Source organism: Brugia malayi (assembly GCF_000002995.4).
Source record: "Brugia malayi strain FR3 genome assembly, contig: Bm_v4_Chr4_scaffold_001, whole genome shotgun sequence".
NCBI classification, from domain to species: domain Eukaryota; kingdom Metazoa; phylum Nematoda; class Chromadorea; order Rhabditida; family Onchocercidae; genus Brugia; species Brugia malayi.
Genome location: NW_025062478.1, coordinates 6,484,351 through 6,501,027, shown reverse-complemented (window position 1 = coordinate 6,501,027; position 16,677 = coordinate 6,484,351). Strand labels below are relative to the sequence as shown.

The window sequence follows — 16,677 nt, the reverse complement described above, 5'->3', positions numbered from 1 at the left end:
AGAATGTATACAATAATGATATTGTGGACACTCACATGTTTAAATAATCCTTGGAACCAAGCGCTTCTATTTAACTTTTTTGTAAATTCTGTATTTGAAAGTGACCTTACAAAATTTTCGAAATGATATAACCAACAAGATTTAAACTTCATTCTTCAGGCAAATATTATTCAATTATCGATTCTATTATCCTGCCTTTTCCTTTCAAAGTAAAAGCATTTTCAAAACGATTGGGCCTATATTATATATAATATCAGCAATTTACAACACATGAAGACATGTACAGTAGCAAAGCTTCTGATTTGAATAAGTTTTAAACTGAAATTTCCGCAAACTTACATTATTTAGTGATTAATTTATTTGCCCGTTTATTAGCCGACTCCACTCTCACTTCATTCGATTGAGTCTGCAATTAGTATTCGGTTCATTCAGGAAGGAAAATATCTCGTGAATTGCTTTCCGTGATGGATTTCGGGATTTTGAGTTGACTAAAGTTTACGCGTATGTTTTTGTAAATAAAAATGCAGAAGTGGTAACCAGTGTACCTTCTCATGTATACGATCCAACTGTCTGTTCTGATTGCTAACTTCTGTGCTCATATCAATTGCCATATTACGTAAATTGCCAACCATCGTTGATACTTGCTGTACATTTTCGTCCATTTCATCTTCACGCGCATCATTTGTTATTCTGCATATTTCATTTTTCATTCATGAAGTGGTAAAATTTTTAACTTAAACCATTAGTTTACTTAAGCATACCTAATTAGAATTATTCGAAAATTTTTAATTAGTTTGGAAGGAATTTTAGTAAGCTCCCAACGGAAAAATTGAGAGAAGAAAACGTGGCAGCTTATTTGAGAGTGACGAACTTTCTGGAAAGTTCTGTGAAGGTTAGAAAGAGAAAAAAAAATCGTGGGCTAACTAGAATGTTAAATAATAGATTAGTTAACTAACCGTGTGATATACCCACCCTGAGGGCCCATTCCAGAGTCGCCAACAGTTATCCGAGGCTGGTCACTAATTACACCTCCATCATCATCCTTTTTCCACGCCTTTGCATATTCCGAGTTTTTTTCGAAATCTTCGGTCCTTCAATTTTGATTTGCGAAATTTTGTGAAATTCTTTAATAAATGAGTGACTTTTAGCGTATCATAAAGAATTGAAATTTTCTCATCAATATTAATATACTTAATTATGGATGGATCCAGAGAGTTATACTTGTGTTAAACTTTTATATTAAAAATATGGTGACTCAGATATCAGAGATATGGTGAAAAATGAAAGGTTCTGAACTTTCGACTTACTGATGGTTAATTTATAATTTTTGAACTGCTCATATAATTAAATTAGCGAATAGATCTTATTCACGATACTGGTGACGGGAAGCTTTTCAAAAACAAACTTGAAACATGGAAGTGTGCATAAACCACAACACTTTTCCATGCCCTTCAGGTGCTCTTCAGCTTCACGCATGTCCTGATTGATTGTGTCTAAACCTCCTTCAACACGTTCCAGCTGCTCTGCAATTCTGTTTGCACATAACAATGCTATATGATTTCATCTTTGATCATATTCCACCAGTACATATATTTACAATGATATTCCTTCTTTCTAATTTAGATACTCTTCCCATATCTCTCTTCTCCTAACTCTATTCTAATTTGTAATTCAATATTAGAATTTAGAATTGTGATTGTAAACGATGGAAATTAAAGTATGGCGAAAAAACGATTTCAGTAAAAGGATAATTACATAAAAGAGTACCTCCTTGATCATCCAACATTACAAGTGTTTTAATACCCGCTTCTTTGCTCTGAAACCATGAGATAATTTCATAAAGTAGTGTTGTCTCATCTTATAAGTTTTAGTTCCTTCCTCAAAACCATTTTTTTTTTTTTGTAAAGTAAAATTTTTCTAAAAAAAGTTTTTAATCGCGAAGTAGCAATTTTAGCTCTTTCAATCGATGCTAGAATTATCATTTATTGCTAGATGGAAGAAATATTCGTTCAAATATGTTGAATAGATATTCGAATTAATTTTTAATCAGAATAATAATTAGTAATGATTTTTGATGCAACATAATTCAGTTGCGGAATATATTAACATACCTCTTCACATAACTGCAGCATACGTCTTGTTGCTTCCAAAGACTGAAATATTTTCATAACTTTTCTCAAATTAGTTTTTTTCTTTTTGGAAATCTAAGTTGTGTGAGTAATCAAAGACGAAAATAAAAATTTGAATTGAAAAATTTGCAAAACCCACAAGATAGTTGTGTACCACCATCCTATTGCAGTCATAGTAAATGTTGATTTCTTAATTTCTTCCCAAAAAATTACTGCATTAATTGTAAAAATAAAAAAATAATTTTTAACAATTAGCGAATATTCTTAATACATTCTTATTCACGATACTAGTTTACTAAAACTTCGTCGTCTTAACATAGCCATCATTTGTCTGCTCTTTCATTTTCTTTACGTCTAATTAAAATTGAGAAACAAACGATTTTTTATGCAAAGAAAGGTCTATAATTTCAAATCGATTATGAAACCACTCAAATTCTTAGCCTCTAGTTTCAAATTTATTAGACTGAGATCAACTATTAATTAGAGTAAGATCAACCAGGCAGCGATTGTTCTTCTTTAAAATCTCAATGAAATCCTCCCAGAATGAATGCTGTTGAATAGGCCTTTTACAAATGAAGGAATGAAAAAGAAACAGAAGGAACTGATTTCATACTGCCAATGACTTTTTCAAAAAATGAAGATTTATCTGATCCACTGTTCCTTCTTTGTTATCATCAAATCTTATCATTACCTCTCAGCTCATTTTGCCGATAAGGAATGACGAAGTGAATACATCATACTGCAAACTTTATCTTACCTAAAATGGCCCTGCCTCATGTCACGACACGTCTGCACCTGTGAGATTTTTAATATCTTTCTCAGATATGATGACACCGAAAATACTCATCTGGCAGAAGGTTATATCTTTTGTGTCACCTCTTTTGATAAAAAATACATAGAGATGGCTATGCGACAGACACTTCGAATTTTGCTACAGGATCAAAAATAACTTGCATAATTTTTCGACAAAAAAACAGACAGGCTTTCAAAAAAAATTTTCAGCAACATAAATATATAAATTGCAAAAGCAGACTTTTCTTTTTTATTTTTGAAAGGATATAAAACGATGTTGGTACGTTCACCTATAATATAAGTCCCTTTTCCTGCTGAAGACATTAGAATGAAAGTTTCGTCATAGGTTTAGTTTCATGCTTTTTAATTCTTCTGCCTTTTCAAATTTATACAGCAAAACCTAGAAATTAATAGATAGTATTATTTACAACTAACAATTATGATTTCATTACTAAAGATGTTAGATTTGCATCACAGAAACATGACAAGCTTATTTCACTTGTTGTTGTAGCATATCCGCAACCAAAATTCAGCAATAACTTCAGTTAACAAAATTATGTCACTGCGAACTCCTTAATTATTTTAGTTAAGCTTACTTCATCCGTTGTTGCGTTCATTTTCAAATTAATTTCCTCCAGTGATTCCGGTATATCACCATTTGCAGTCATTTTGTCGTCTTCTACTGTTTCTTTTTTTTTTTTTTTTTTTTTTTTTCGCAAAAATTTTTTGCCACTGTCAGTTATACTCTGCAAAAGCTTATAAAAATCAGTCTTTACCGGAACATGTGGACGATTAACTGACGACAGCACGTGCATTAACGAACAGAGAGATTGAATTAATAATATTGGGTAGGTTTACTTAATTCTGATTTTTACCGACAAGGAATTCACCAAAGCATTCTTCATAAACGAACAAAATAGCTGTACACAATATCATTCCATTCTGTATTTGAATAAATTAGTGGAGTGCCAGTAAGATATGCTTCGTAAAATTTATTAATTCATAAACGTATCATTTATGCATGCAGCAGAGAATTGAGTGATATTGTTTACATCAGTTTTGTTTGCTAGTAATGACTGCTTTGCTTTGTTTTAGGTCCTTACCGCCACTATCAGTAGAGCTTCTGCTTCAAGTCCCCAATCACAAATGCATTTAAAATAGAAAAAGAAAACATTGAAATGATGATTAATATATCGAGCCATTCCATCCTTACTGTCAAATGATAGTTGTCTGTCGTACCATTTGTGATTCTTAGCATAAGAATGATCAAATAATAGATGCTACAAAAGATAATTGAAAACAAAAGTTACTTGCAGACTCAATCGTTAGCTCCAAGTAAAAGCTTAGACTAAATTTTAGACTTTGCAGATAAAATGCTTTATTGCAGCTGCTGCCTTCAAGAAGTTATTCTACAAATTAGTAATTACGAAAATATTGCGGAAAAAAGGACATTGTGATACAAAAAAGTATTAAATGAAAATAAAGACATTCTCGAGAGAAATACTTTTATCTTAAAACCCAGACAACATCCTCAATCAATAAACAAAACTGAAAGATTGCAACTTACCTTTAACTTTCTGATTTACGGAAACAATTAATCATTACATCTTACGTATGAGCTTGTTATCCAAATATACTTTTGCGTTAATAATAATTGTATATTAAAATACAATAAATTATTCTATTAAAGCACAAGAATAACTCAGAAAACTGCTTCTGATTAAAAAGGATCCCATGCTTAAAGCTGAAAATAATATCATTTAATTAGTTTGCTTGTTCTTCACTTATTTCTTTCTCTAAATTTTAATTTAAATATTCTTTTGCAATCTAAACCCTTTCAAAAGAATCGATGTTAATTTTCTTTTACTCTCGCTAAATTACTATTCCCTTTCATAAAACGAAAAAGGCACTGGAAAATGAGATGTACACACTCTCCTCAATATGCCACTTTATTAATGAATGAGCACAGTTGTTGGAATAGAATCTTATTAAATGTTTTTTCTCAGACCATTTCATTGAAATTATTGTAAATATGGTCAAAACTGATTTATAACTGTAGCAACGGTGGAAAAGGCAATCTAAAAGCAAAACTATCTTTCAGAAGATTACCACCAAACGAAAGTCTCTTAAAGTAGCATATAAACTGGAAGAGTAAAGTAACCTTAATTGTATCATTTAAAGGACTTAATTCAAATACAGTAAAAAAATTGCAGAAGTTAAAAACACACGGTCGAAAAGATATGAAATTTGCTCTCTTATATGTATAAATCGGTCAAGTTTAAATGTGCAAGAAATTTCAGTTTTTTTTTCAAATTGACATAATTACTACTAAAAAAAAATCGATTCTCCACTATCTATGCTATCCATAAAAAATCTATTTTCTTCATTTAACTACATGACTTTTGAGCTATATGAATTTTAATTTCATGACCTGGGAAAAAGAAGAAAGAGAGTGTAATTTATTTCATCAGGGAATAACAAATAATTTAATAAGCAGAAAATGTTCAGGAAATATTTTTCGGCTTTCACCCTCTCATTACCAGTCCTTCAAAATATAAACCGAAGTAATTAAGCCATTACTTGTTGATTTGTTAAGACTTTGCTGGAAATAAGAAAAATTAAATGAATGAGAATGAAAAAGCAACATTACGTCCTATTTGTGATAGCAGCAAACTTTAAATTTATTAGAGAATTTCCATAATGAGATGCATTTAAGTAAATCATTTCTTATGATTTGCCTAAATGCGCAGTGATTAATTAATTACATCCATTTGCGTTGAAGTATCTTTGCACCTTATTTTTCATGATATGATAAGCCTAGGTTTTTGGTTTTTTAAAAAATTTTTTTCCAAAAAATGAAAAAATGAACAAACTAATAAACCTCAGAATTTATTATCAAAAAATGTACCTAAAGCAGTAGACATTTACAATATAAACTTTGTTAAATATATGTTTAAAATCATCAATATGGTGGCAAAATCATTTACAATATTTGGATGGGACAGGGCACTATGCTTAACAAAATAAAAAGCATTTTGAAAAGGAACTTCAAACTCCATAAAAGTAACAGTTAAGCTAAAATCAAATTCTCTCTCTGACTTTAAATGATGTCATTTCCAGCCCAATAAACTTAAAATAAGGCAGTTGCAACAAACATGAATCTTTACGGAATAAATCTCACTGTTCAGTGACGCATTTGACAAATGAATTTGTCATATTATTATTATACTTTCGTCCTACGTAGTTTCTCCTTCTTTGTTATCTTCTGTTATTACTATACTTAAAATGTAAAGGAGAAGAGAATCTGCTTAACTGATTTACATGTTCATAATTTGTTTCATCTCACTTTTTCACTTCAATTTCATTTCTGCTTTTTATTACTCCCTTTCATTTTTCATTTCTAAATCAATCTATCTCACTTGCTCTAAGACAGAAATTATTATCCATTTCATTTCTTGTTAGCAAATTCCCTTCCTAAATTAATTCATGAAGTGAAATATGATGTCACTGAATACTTTTTTAATGGAAATATCCATTTATGCCAATGCTTTTACAAGCTTTTTCGTTGATCATCCGATCAAATTAATGATCCAAACTGCTTTAAATTGAGGTGCAAAAGCTTCTTTTTTTGTTTTATTAAGAAGTGCAACGAATACAAAATAGTTTGGTAGAATACAGCAAAGAACAGAAATAATAGAAAGGAATAACACACATTTAATCTTCTCTCTCTCATAATGTGCAACACACTTATTTGGAATTTCAAAAAGCATTATCAAATTTCGGATGATCCTATCTTTGTCACTAGCAAAGTAACTGATAATAGAAATAAAATTTCCAAACTGATTATGGCTGAGGTTCAGTTATATGTATGAAGTAGTGGTATTTAAGAATGTGAGTAGCGAAACCACGTCCTATTAGCTAAGTTAAATGAAACATTTGAATAACCATACATCACTTTAATGAACAAGAAACTTGCTAAGTCGATAAAACACTGGTAGTAAAGGAAAAAATGAAAAGAAATTGAGGAAGCAAATACCTAATTATTGAATTTTCAAGCTATGGTAGATTAATGTCATTTTGGAATGTAAAAATAAGCATTTGAAAGGATAGTTAGTTGGACCATTCCTAAATAATCTTTAAAGCTTTAGTAAGTTGATGCTGAAGTTTTCCAATAGTGAAGTGGCAATATAAGGCTATACTAACTGGTCGATAACAAAGAAGGTAGACATTTTTTTTAATGTGTTGCATTGAACAAAAGGGAAGTACACCTCAGTTATCAGCCAACAAACCATATATAGAAACAAGAAGTGGTTTTCTTTAAAAAAAATGTTTTGGTGATTGGTCTGTTTAAAATCTATAGAAAACAATGAAAACCTATAACTGTGCATGGTATGCAAAAAAAAATCAGTGCTTGGACACAAATGTATACAGCAAAGTATCCAAACAAAATATGAAAACACCAGTAAAAGGATAATCCAAACAAACCTTTTTAGCTAGAAAGATAGAAGGCAGATAGCTGGCTAGCACAAGTTTGACATGCATATAAGGGAAGGAGGAGTTGGAGGTGAGCTCTTCCGCAAGAAAATGAAAAAAAGGGAAATGTGCCACTTCCTATATTTTCCCTTTCGACAAGTCGTTCGTTATCGTCCTTTGCAGTATATTTAGCAGCCCACCCTGGCACTATGCACTCTTCAACGTTATTTGTCGAATAGTACGACCATGAAGGAAGGCATATAATCAGAAACCCATAGCATTTAGGCTTCTTGAGTACACACTCGCACCGACCTAACACTACTTCCACAGCTTTATCTACACATACACACACACACACACACACACACACACAGATAACTACTCCATGAATCAATACTAAACATTACTGGAATCCTAGAGGAGTACATGCAACTGCGGCAAGTCAATTCGATAGTAAGCCTATTTTAAGTTAAGAAAATATATACATATATTGCATTTAGCTCTTCTAGTTTTCCTTTTCCTCGCTTTTCCATTTCTCATCATTATTAAATATTACAATATATAAATACAATGCAATTTCTCCTTACATGCCTTATAGTACATTTTAATACATTACCACCGATTGACATTTTAGATATATAAGCATAGTGAGCAAAAGCGATAAATTGACGCATCTCTAAATCCAGAAAAGTTGATAGTAAACTAATAAGTGTTTTAAAATCTGAACAAATCAGTTCTCTCATAAAGAATGAACAACCATAGTTAAAATAAATAAGTTATGTAATAATTGAAGTAATACAAAGACAGCATGGTGATAAGAAAATCTTAAAGAAAGAAAAAACAGAAAAAAAGTCCAATAAACGCAAAACGAAAAAACCACCAACAAAATAAAAAGATGGAGAGGGAACAATACCTAAAAATGAAGATGTCCAAAACAATGTTAAAAAATATCATAATAGCATTGTGAAAATTCACGACAGAGGAAGCGACTCAACTCCTGTGGTAAATTTGAAATCTTCCGGAAACAGTTCTCCTGCCCGAGGGTACAAAAGTTTATATGTTTGTTTAACCGTCACTTCAGCTGCACCCGCAATTTCACCAATTTCTAAAAACTTAAAGATAATTTTCTTCCATACTACAAATTAGCTGTGTGACCATATCTTTTCAAGAAACCCTTATTTCAAAACACTCTATAAATATCATCAATTCTTCGATTAGAATCTTTTAAACGCATAAAAGCGTCGGAAATAAAACCTTTAGCCGTCTTTTTATTGCTGGACGCTTGGCTTGCCATATATATCGCTGCTGCAGCTATAGATATCGGACTACGGCTAAAATGAAATAGTACAAGTGATTTGGTGAATTCTGATCACTAAAGCTAACTCAGAAGCACTTTTAAGAATTATCTTACCCAGCAACCAAATCCAGTTCGACAGCTTTTTTTGCAATTCGTGTTGCTGCAGCCTGGATACTGTGCGGCAAACCCAAATTACCACAGAATCGTGACTGAAAATTTGTATAAAACGTTAATAAAACCAAATAATTACACATGATTGTTAACAGCATCCATTATCAATTAAAGAAGAATAAATTTTGAGATGTGAACCTCATTCTACACTTTCTTTTCTATACTACTTTTTCCTAATCTTTTTTTTTCTTTTTCTTCTTCCTATGTTTTTCCAATTTTTTTTTCGAATTTCTTCTCCCTAGCGACTTAACAGTAATTCCATGCTAAAAAAAAAAAAAAAAAAAAAAAACATAATTCTGCATGAGTTAATTTGAAATGGAAGAATATGCTGAAAATACATAAAACGAGAAAAAATATTTAAAACTAAATTGGTTTGTATAAAATTACTTCGTTACCTGATAATAGGAATTAAAAAATAGTTAAAAGCCTGACCATAAAATCTGCACTAGTAATCTGTTCCAAACTCGTTTCCAATGACTTTATGATCAGTTTGAAGCACCTTCCTATTTCTTTTTTAGAAACACGAGAAGCAGCGCAGATTTCTGAAAATCTCCCAACAATTAATGTGAGAGTAAGATAATTTGTTTCTTAAAATTTAATCATTTAAGAACTGTGACGATAAGATATGATGTCCAACAGTGTAAACGATTAGTAATTTAATAACCTTTAAATGTACGTGGAACACCTTCTTTTCTGCAAGCTATGTATAAACAAGCCGCTGCTTGAGCTTCGTTATTTTTACCTCGTAATGCCTTACTATCCAACACATCTTTGAAAATCTTCGCCGCTCCATCCTGAAAGACTACATATAAACTATTCAAGTATTATCCGCACCTACAGAAATTCAATTGAAAAAGAGAAAAAGTGCACTAAATAATATTTAGAAACCTCAATAGATTTAGGTAGGTGAATACGTGCACTCATCTCACGAATTACACTTAATCCTTGCGACATCTGTCGATCCATGTTGTTCATATTCTTGCGTTGTGCATTTGCTAAGCTGAAATAATTGAATTCATATTGTGGAAGCAATAAATTAACTGGACAAACAGAAATATTGAATAAAATTGTCAATATTTTTGTCTGATAGGTATGAAATAATGGATTTTGACTTCGAATCATTTCAGTGGTAAACAAAAATGTGCAAATTGCCTGTAATCACTTTCGGAACCGCCAAAACCGACAGCAATAGATGTCGACAAATCAGCGCTTCCAAGAAGTGGATTCTCCGGTGCGCCAACACGTGAAGGATCTGCACCAGACTTTTCGTTACTGAATGATCGCCATTCCGTGCCCACATCCACCAGTCTTGAACATAATTTTTGGTCAAAATCTAATTATAAATTTAATGTCATTTCCCTTAACTTTAAATTCAAATTATAATAAAGCGAGATAAATGAATAGTCGATACCTGTCTCCCACAACTAAACCACATTCAGGGCAGATCAAATCACCAGCTCGATGATCCTCCACCAGATGTGCACCGGGATGTACCGGACATTCTACCGACATCTGCAATTCTTTTAATATCCCTTTGTTCATCACACTAACCTCTGGTGGAACCATTTAGTTTTTAGGACAATTGATCATCCTACCCCTTTTTGCATAACAAAGCGGATTACAGATCTCTCAACTTTAAACGTCGAGACCCGTAAGACAACAGCCGGTAAAATAGCCAGTGGAGTTTGAAACTCGCAGACAATGACCCAGGTAATCTCTCTCTAGATATGCTATAAACCAGCTCATACCCTACACACTGTAACAAATCCCCATGTTCTATATTAGTAGAATGATAGCTTAAGGAACTCAATCGAACATCTGTTAATAGAAATTGCTTTGACCACTTCAGCATCAAATCACTTTAACCTCAAAGAGAACATTCTTTTATGAAAATGATGGTCTCGTCGCGTCTATCCTATCATGATGTCACACATTTGCGTCTTACAGAGAATGGAATCAAAGCACTTTGAACGAAGAGTCGTTCCTACACTGTCAGCGATACTTCAATTTTATTACAACCTTGGGAATCTTTCAAACTTAAAATAAAGTTAACTTAAGAGCTGAATTAAGCCTTTCTCGTGATAAGTGATGATCAAAGTAATTGCTGATATCCAAAAACGAAGTGGAGAAACAACAAAGTCTTTTAAAAATCTTTATGCATCAACATTACGACAATCAAAATCGAAAAGGAAACGACAACAAATGCTCATGAACGTGGTCTCTCTTTTTTACCTTTAAACAAAGCAATTAAAGATGTATTAGCTACTTTCACAATTTTGAAACGCACACCTGGAATGTCGCCCACTGCATGGCCTTTTCGACCGAAGCCGGCCACCAGGACTTCGTCATTCTCCTGCAATAAAAACTGCGACAATAGCTGCATATTCACGTAGTGATAGACAAGGGATGAAGGGTATTCTTCGTAAAGTTCTGCACATGTAAAGCAATAAAAATGTAAGTTATACGCTTTTTAGTTTACCTTTGTCAACTTAAATCCGGATCATTAAAAACCGACATTAACAAAATTTAGCAGAAGATGGTACTAAACATCTAAATGACCTAGTAATGACAGATAACGTTATGGAGTGTGAAACAACAAAATGAAACAAGACCTCGATGAAGTTCAAGCACCCATCGTTCGGGACAAATGCAGTAATCTTTTTTCCATTCTTAATTAATTGAACACGTACACACTTACGAATAGCTGAGTTAGGCTGCTTAGCTTCAACACCACTAGAAAAGAAAATATATATATATTTTTTAGTAAACCGAATATCACTCCATGCTCTCCAAAGACTTCAACACCAACGTCCATATCAGTATCTAAACGATCTCGCTGACCTCTCTTTGTCCTCTTGAAGAAAACTTCGAAATTATAAATTCAGTGACGTAAGAACTCCACGCATGGCTGTGTGTCAAGTGTCGTGCGAAGGATGGCATCTTCTACTGAAGTAAAGATTTAAAAATACGTACACTTTTTCGAGAACAATGCCTTTGGCATGTGATGCTGCACCGAATGGATTGGCCTTCCATCGAGTCCCCAAATGAGCCTTTTTGTATCCTTTATCGTTCCAGCGCTGAGCCTGCCGATGTGTCTTCAATTTCCGAGCCGTACGTATACCTTTTGGTTTTCCCATCCTAACTAATTAATCACTATAAAAAATGCCTGTAAATACACCGCTTCTTTATTTAGCACTAATACAAAACTACTTCGAGAAAAAAACCTTAAAAGCCTAACTATGAAACATTCTCAAATATTTTTGTCTGACGTGAAAAGAAATAGGATTATTTATACAGCTCGCCTGTGAAAACCAATATCCAATACAAGTTTTTTTATAAGTGTGGACATTGGGACAATCGTAGCAGCCGAATTGTCAACTGTTTTGCTTGCGTGACAGCATATACAGTCATATTTGCTTTATAATATGGACCAAAGAATTGTTGAATTTTTTATTTTGCTTTTTTTAAACATTTTTTTATTTCACTTAATGATAGACAATTGGTCGGTTGGTCTGTGAAGGAATTCATGAGAGATGAAGTTGTTATTCGTGTGGCTAATAATGGGATCAGTATTGGCTAAGATGAATCAAGCCTCATCCAGAGTAGCCCTGAATGATGTTTCTTCACTGCACTATATAAAAATTCCTTTGCATGTTCACAAAATTGTTCATGCAGTGAATACATCTGAAATAAGTGCAATATTACAAAAACAACTTGGCTTACAATTCAATCGTCTCAAGTCCAGCTTCAGCGTCGCTTCAACCTGATTAGAAAGTCTTTTCTTGAAGGAAATCAACTTCAGATTATTTAGTGGTGACTGGATGTTTGAGTAAAAATATTTGGTTGACTTAGTTATTGATTTGTTAAGAAACCGTCACTTATTTGCTGTTGTTTCCACTATATTTATAACGCAAAAAAAAAAGCGTTTTATTATATATCTAAAATATTCATCACCACTTATTCATCAATAAAATTTGTAATTTTAGTGTCATTACAGATTGCTTTTTTGAAATCTAAAATATTTCAATATTTTAAGCTCAAAGCTATAGAATTGCTAATTAACTTGAAACCTTGATTTGATTATACTAATCAGATCAGAAATTTAATACAATTCCCATTAGTATCACTGAAAATTACAAATCGATAAATAAGCTTCACAGTACCGAATTTGATAACGTGTCTTATTTTTAGAATCAGCATTAATTTTTTTGTAATTTTTTTGAGTTGAATTAAAATGATGTTTATGAACAGCAGCAATCCGTTTTTTGTTGAATTAAAGTTTGAGACAACAAACATTTGGAGTGTTGACAGGATACGGGAGGACGAATGAAAAAAAACTAGAAAGAAGCTTTAAGCAGTTCTTTATTCTGAAAATTTCATCTTATTTGGAAATGAAAAAGCACTTAGACATTTAAATCTATGATAAATTATAATGACAAGAATGGGATGTTGTAATTTTGTCCGTTGGTATATTGTTTTTATTTCCATAAAAAGGCCAAGATTTCTGATCATTTGGGCATAGAAGCAGAAAAAACTATCAGATTTAAAGTTGAAAAGCAAACCTTTGTACTTAACTCACTTTACATTAAAGAACAGATATGAATGATGTGATGAATTGAACATAGTTAAATTAAAAACAAAAATGGGCCTATATAGGTCTCATTAAATAAGTGAGTAATTTTTACTAGCAACATTAAGAAAGAAGTAGAAATGGATGATATGGAAATGAAGCATTCTAAATTTCTTTGCTTTGAAGCGATTTTTTAAGGAAAACGAAGAACCGATGAAACGATGTCTAAAAATTGAATTTTCCGACACCTACAAAGTTATATGGAATTGAAAATTTTCTATCAAATTCTTCTCTTGCACTAAAGTGAGGATAAAGATCCGTCATAATTAATATCTCTGTTGAAAATTATGAACATTTGTGAACAGAATGATATCAGAATTATGCATGAGGATTATTTTAAGGTTATATGAATGTGCTTTTTAAGTTTCTAGTCATAGTGTATGCATTCATTTAATATTAATAGTTAACTTCAAATTTTCATATAATCCCGGAATTTATAGAGAAAATTCAGAATGTTTTGTTGTGTCCTTAATAACTTTTTGATTACAATTACTGTGATAGGAAATAAGGTTCATAAATTGAATTTTTCTTCTTAAAAAAAACGCTTCAAACAGACTATATAACTGAGAACCGGTTAGTTTTGGTGGCTTAAATTTTGATAATCTCAAATTTTTATTTCCGGTCAACTAAGTATTAAAAATAATTAATGTTGATGTTAAATGTTAAGATAAATAATTATTTCATTGTGCAGAGTACTCGCAAAAAGCAGACTCACAACAAGTGCAGGTAATGAATTAAGGGCAGTTGTCACATCATGCATTTCAGCTCCTGCTAGCCGTTCATCTTCAACAGTGGACACTAAACCGATGGGATCAGATTCCGATTGATTTTTGTGCAGGAACGATTTCTGCATATCAGAATTACAATACTCAATAGAGCAAACACAAATAATGTACTCTAAAGGAGGAAGTGTGGAATAAAATCGTTTCGAACGGACTATGTAGCATCTGAAAAGTTTTTTTTAATTTTTAGTGCTTATTTCATGTCATCAAAGGACCATAACTATATAATATCTAAAAAGAGATTAGCTTTCATGGCCTAGATTTTGATAAAATCAATTTTTATATTTCCGCTTGAATAAGCATAAAAACAAATTTTTTTGAGTTAATGTTGACGTTAAATGTTAAGTAAATGCTATTCTCGCCGTAGGTAAAAAATGCCTTAGTATAAATTGACATTTTGATTATTTGCAAACATATAAAATATAATGTAAACTTTGAAAAGCATCAACCCTTTTTTTTGAAATTTTCCATCGATTCTTAGTTTAGTGGCTAATATTTGCTCCATGCATCCACGAACGACAAAACTTATATCTTAAAAAATCTTCTTGTTTAATTTCAGTTAATCCTTACTAATTTTAAAATATGAATTTCGTTAAGTTTCATTAAGGAACAATATGTGTGCTATTAATGTTCTGTAAAGGACATTAATAATTTAATGCTTTAATAAAATATTAATGATTGGCTTTCAGGAAATCATGTCGTTTTGTCACCGAAATTTTGAAATATAATTTTCACTTTCTTTTTTATTGAAATGATCAAACAAATACTTGCGATGTTAAGCGATAACGTTGTACAGAGTGGAAATTTGGTGCATATCTGAACGTGGATTTGATGAGAATTCATGGCTAATATTGGATTAGAGCAACTTGACGAAGATGCACCTGTAGGCCAATTGAAAATATCTGTTTGAGAGCCAAGTTGATATCGCAAATTTGACCCCAGTAAATGAGCATATGAAACGCAATAAAAACAAACGTGAGCTGTAAACATAAGCACTTGTAAGTGTTAACAATTTTCACTCGTTTACATTTCAAAATTATGTATTGTCAAAGAGTTAATATAAGCAAATTCAAAACCAATGATTCAAAGGGACATTGCTAAAAAAATAGCTATGGGAACTTTTTTTCATTAATAATGGTCAGATGAAAAAACAATGAGGAAGTTAGCTTGCTTCCATCATATAATTGGATTTAAGCCCATCATCCTATTCGAGAATATTCTCACAATGATCGGATCTCCACACATCATTTCACATGAAAAGAAATGAATTTGGCTAGGCTCTTTTTCTCTAGTTATAAGCTAAAATCAAAATAATGATAATGTCGTAGAAGCAGAAAAAAATAGAATAAAAAAAGTATATATACCGGAAACCAAATTAAAGATTAAAGACAGCAAAATTAATTGGGAGAGCATTTGAGGAGGAATAGAGGTTTGCTTATCCTAGCAGCTAGTCCAAATATAGGCTTGGCCTGTTTTTACAACTTTGTCGTGTAGCAGCTGTTCCTCACTGCAATAAGTAAAAGGAATTAAAATGCATATACAATTGTTTCTTTCCTTTGACATCGGGACAACTAGCATACAATTGTATTAAATCTTCAATTCACTTTGTTCAAAAAATGAATAGTTAAGTTTGAGTTCATGTTTCCGTTTCATCTTGACTGCCCGATAATAAAATATTTTGTACTTTAAGGTTTTACTGGAATGAATTATTCTCTAATATTTCATCACACTAATATCAAATCTCACAGTTACTTAATCACTCATTCCACTTATTCTAATTTTTTTCTTTGAAAAAGAGAGAGAGAAGATCATTCATTCCGTTTCTAATTTGAAAAAGAAAAAAATCAGACATAATATGAGGGAAGGAACTATCCCAATACAACCTTATTCGAAATATTCAATTACAGTTCAGGACAAGGACACGTAAAGACTAAGAATTCATAAATAAATAGATCCGCTTTGGTTGCTCTGGTTTTTCAAGATTTCTTTAATCGTTCTCATTTCCATTGTAATGACATGGAGTGACATTATAACACCAAAAGCTAATAAACTAAGACAAAAGCTAAAAAATTAACTAATAAACTAAGATACACGTGACTCCCAGCTTCGAAGTGTAGCAACCCCTTTTTAGAAGTTTATGTTCAGTCATTCATTGGCTCTCGATTGTTATACAAAGCAACAAATACATTTCTCATTCTCATTAAAAAGTCTTCCCGAGTGGAAGATCTGCTCTTTAAGCATCACTCATGACATTTGAAGCATATCTTGACAGTGTGTTAGAAACGTTTAGTATCATTTGTGGTGGAAAATGTTATTATATTTTTGCTATAAGAAAATAAAACACGGAATAGAAATCTTTCTCTGTTAACTTCTCTTCGTTTTTTACTTCTTTATTGTAACTGT

General features: G+C 31.9%; 4 protein-coding genes across 5 annotated transcripts; all 4 read right to left on the bottom strand.

Annotated features, from left to right (window-relative positions):
* Positions 1-340: 340 nt before the first annotated feature.
* On the bottom strand, positions 341-3,589 carry Bm6333 (Uncharacterized protein; the record flags this gene model as incomplete). The annotated part of the gene is made up of 7 exons (XM_001901800.2): positions 341-406; positions 546-690; positions 957-1,091; positions 1,406-1,523; positions 1,768-1,816; positions 2,112-2,153; positions 3,518-3,589. The coding sequence occupies 7 exons, from the start codon at positions 3,587-3,589 to the stop codon at positions 341-343; spliced, it is 627 nt and encodes a 208-aa protein (XP_001901835.2).
* A 4,776-nt stretch (positions 3,590-8,365) lies between these two features.
* Bma-ttb-1 (Uncharacterized protein) lies at positions 8,366-10,374 on the bottom strand (the record flags this gene model as incomplete). The annotated part of the gene is made up of 8 exons (XM_043081882.1): positions 8,366-8,499; positions 8,649-8,725; positions 8,806-8,900; positions 9,295-9,404; positions 9,527-9,656; positions 9,751-9,862; positions 10,063-10,170; positions 10,274-10,374. 8 exons carry the CDS (start codon positions 10,372-10,374, stop codon positions 8,366-8,368), a joined length of 867 nt encoding a protein of 288 aa, XP_042937816.1.
* Positions 10,375-11,068: 694 nt separating this feature from the next.
* Positions 11,069-11,999, bottom strand: Bma-rps-23.1 (Uncharacterized protein; the record flags this gene model as incomplete). The annotated part of the gene is made up of 3 exons (XM_001901803.2): positions 11,069-11,215; positions 11,475-11,595; positions 11,836-11,999. The coding sequence occupies 3 exons, from the start codon at positions 11,997-11,999 to the stop codon at positions 11,069-11,071; spliced, it is 432 nt and encodes a 143-aa protein (XP_001901838.2).
* Positions 12,000-14,147: 2,148 nt separating this feature from the next.
* Positions 14,148-15,264, bottom strand: Bma-hot-6 (Uncharacterized protein; the record flags this gene model as incomplete). 2 transcript variants are annotated; one of them, XM_043081880.1, is made up of 3 exons in its annotated part: positions 14,148-14,439; positions 14,724-14,805; positions 15,042-15,264. In XM_043081880.1, the coding sequence occupies 3 exons, from the start codon at positions 15,262-15,264 to the stop codon at positions 14,148-14,150; spliced, it is 597 nt and encodes a 198-aa protein (XP_042937814.1). The 2 variants fall into 2 exon arrangements, with proteins under 2 accessions (XP_042937814.1, XP_042937815.1); XM_043081881.1 differs by having other exon boundaries at positions 15,042-15,117.
* Positions 15,265-16,677: the final 1,413 nt, after the last annotated feature.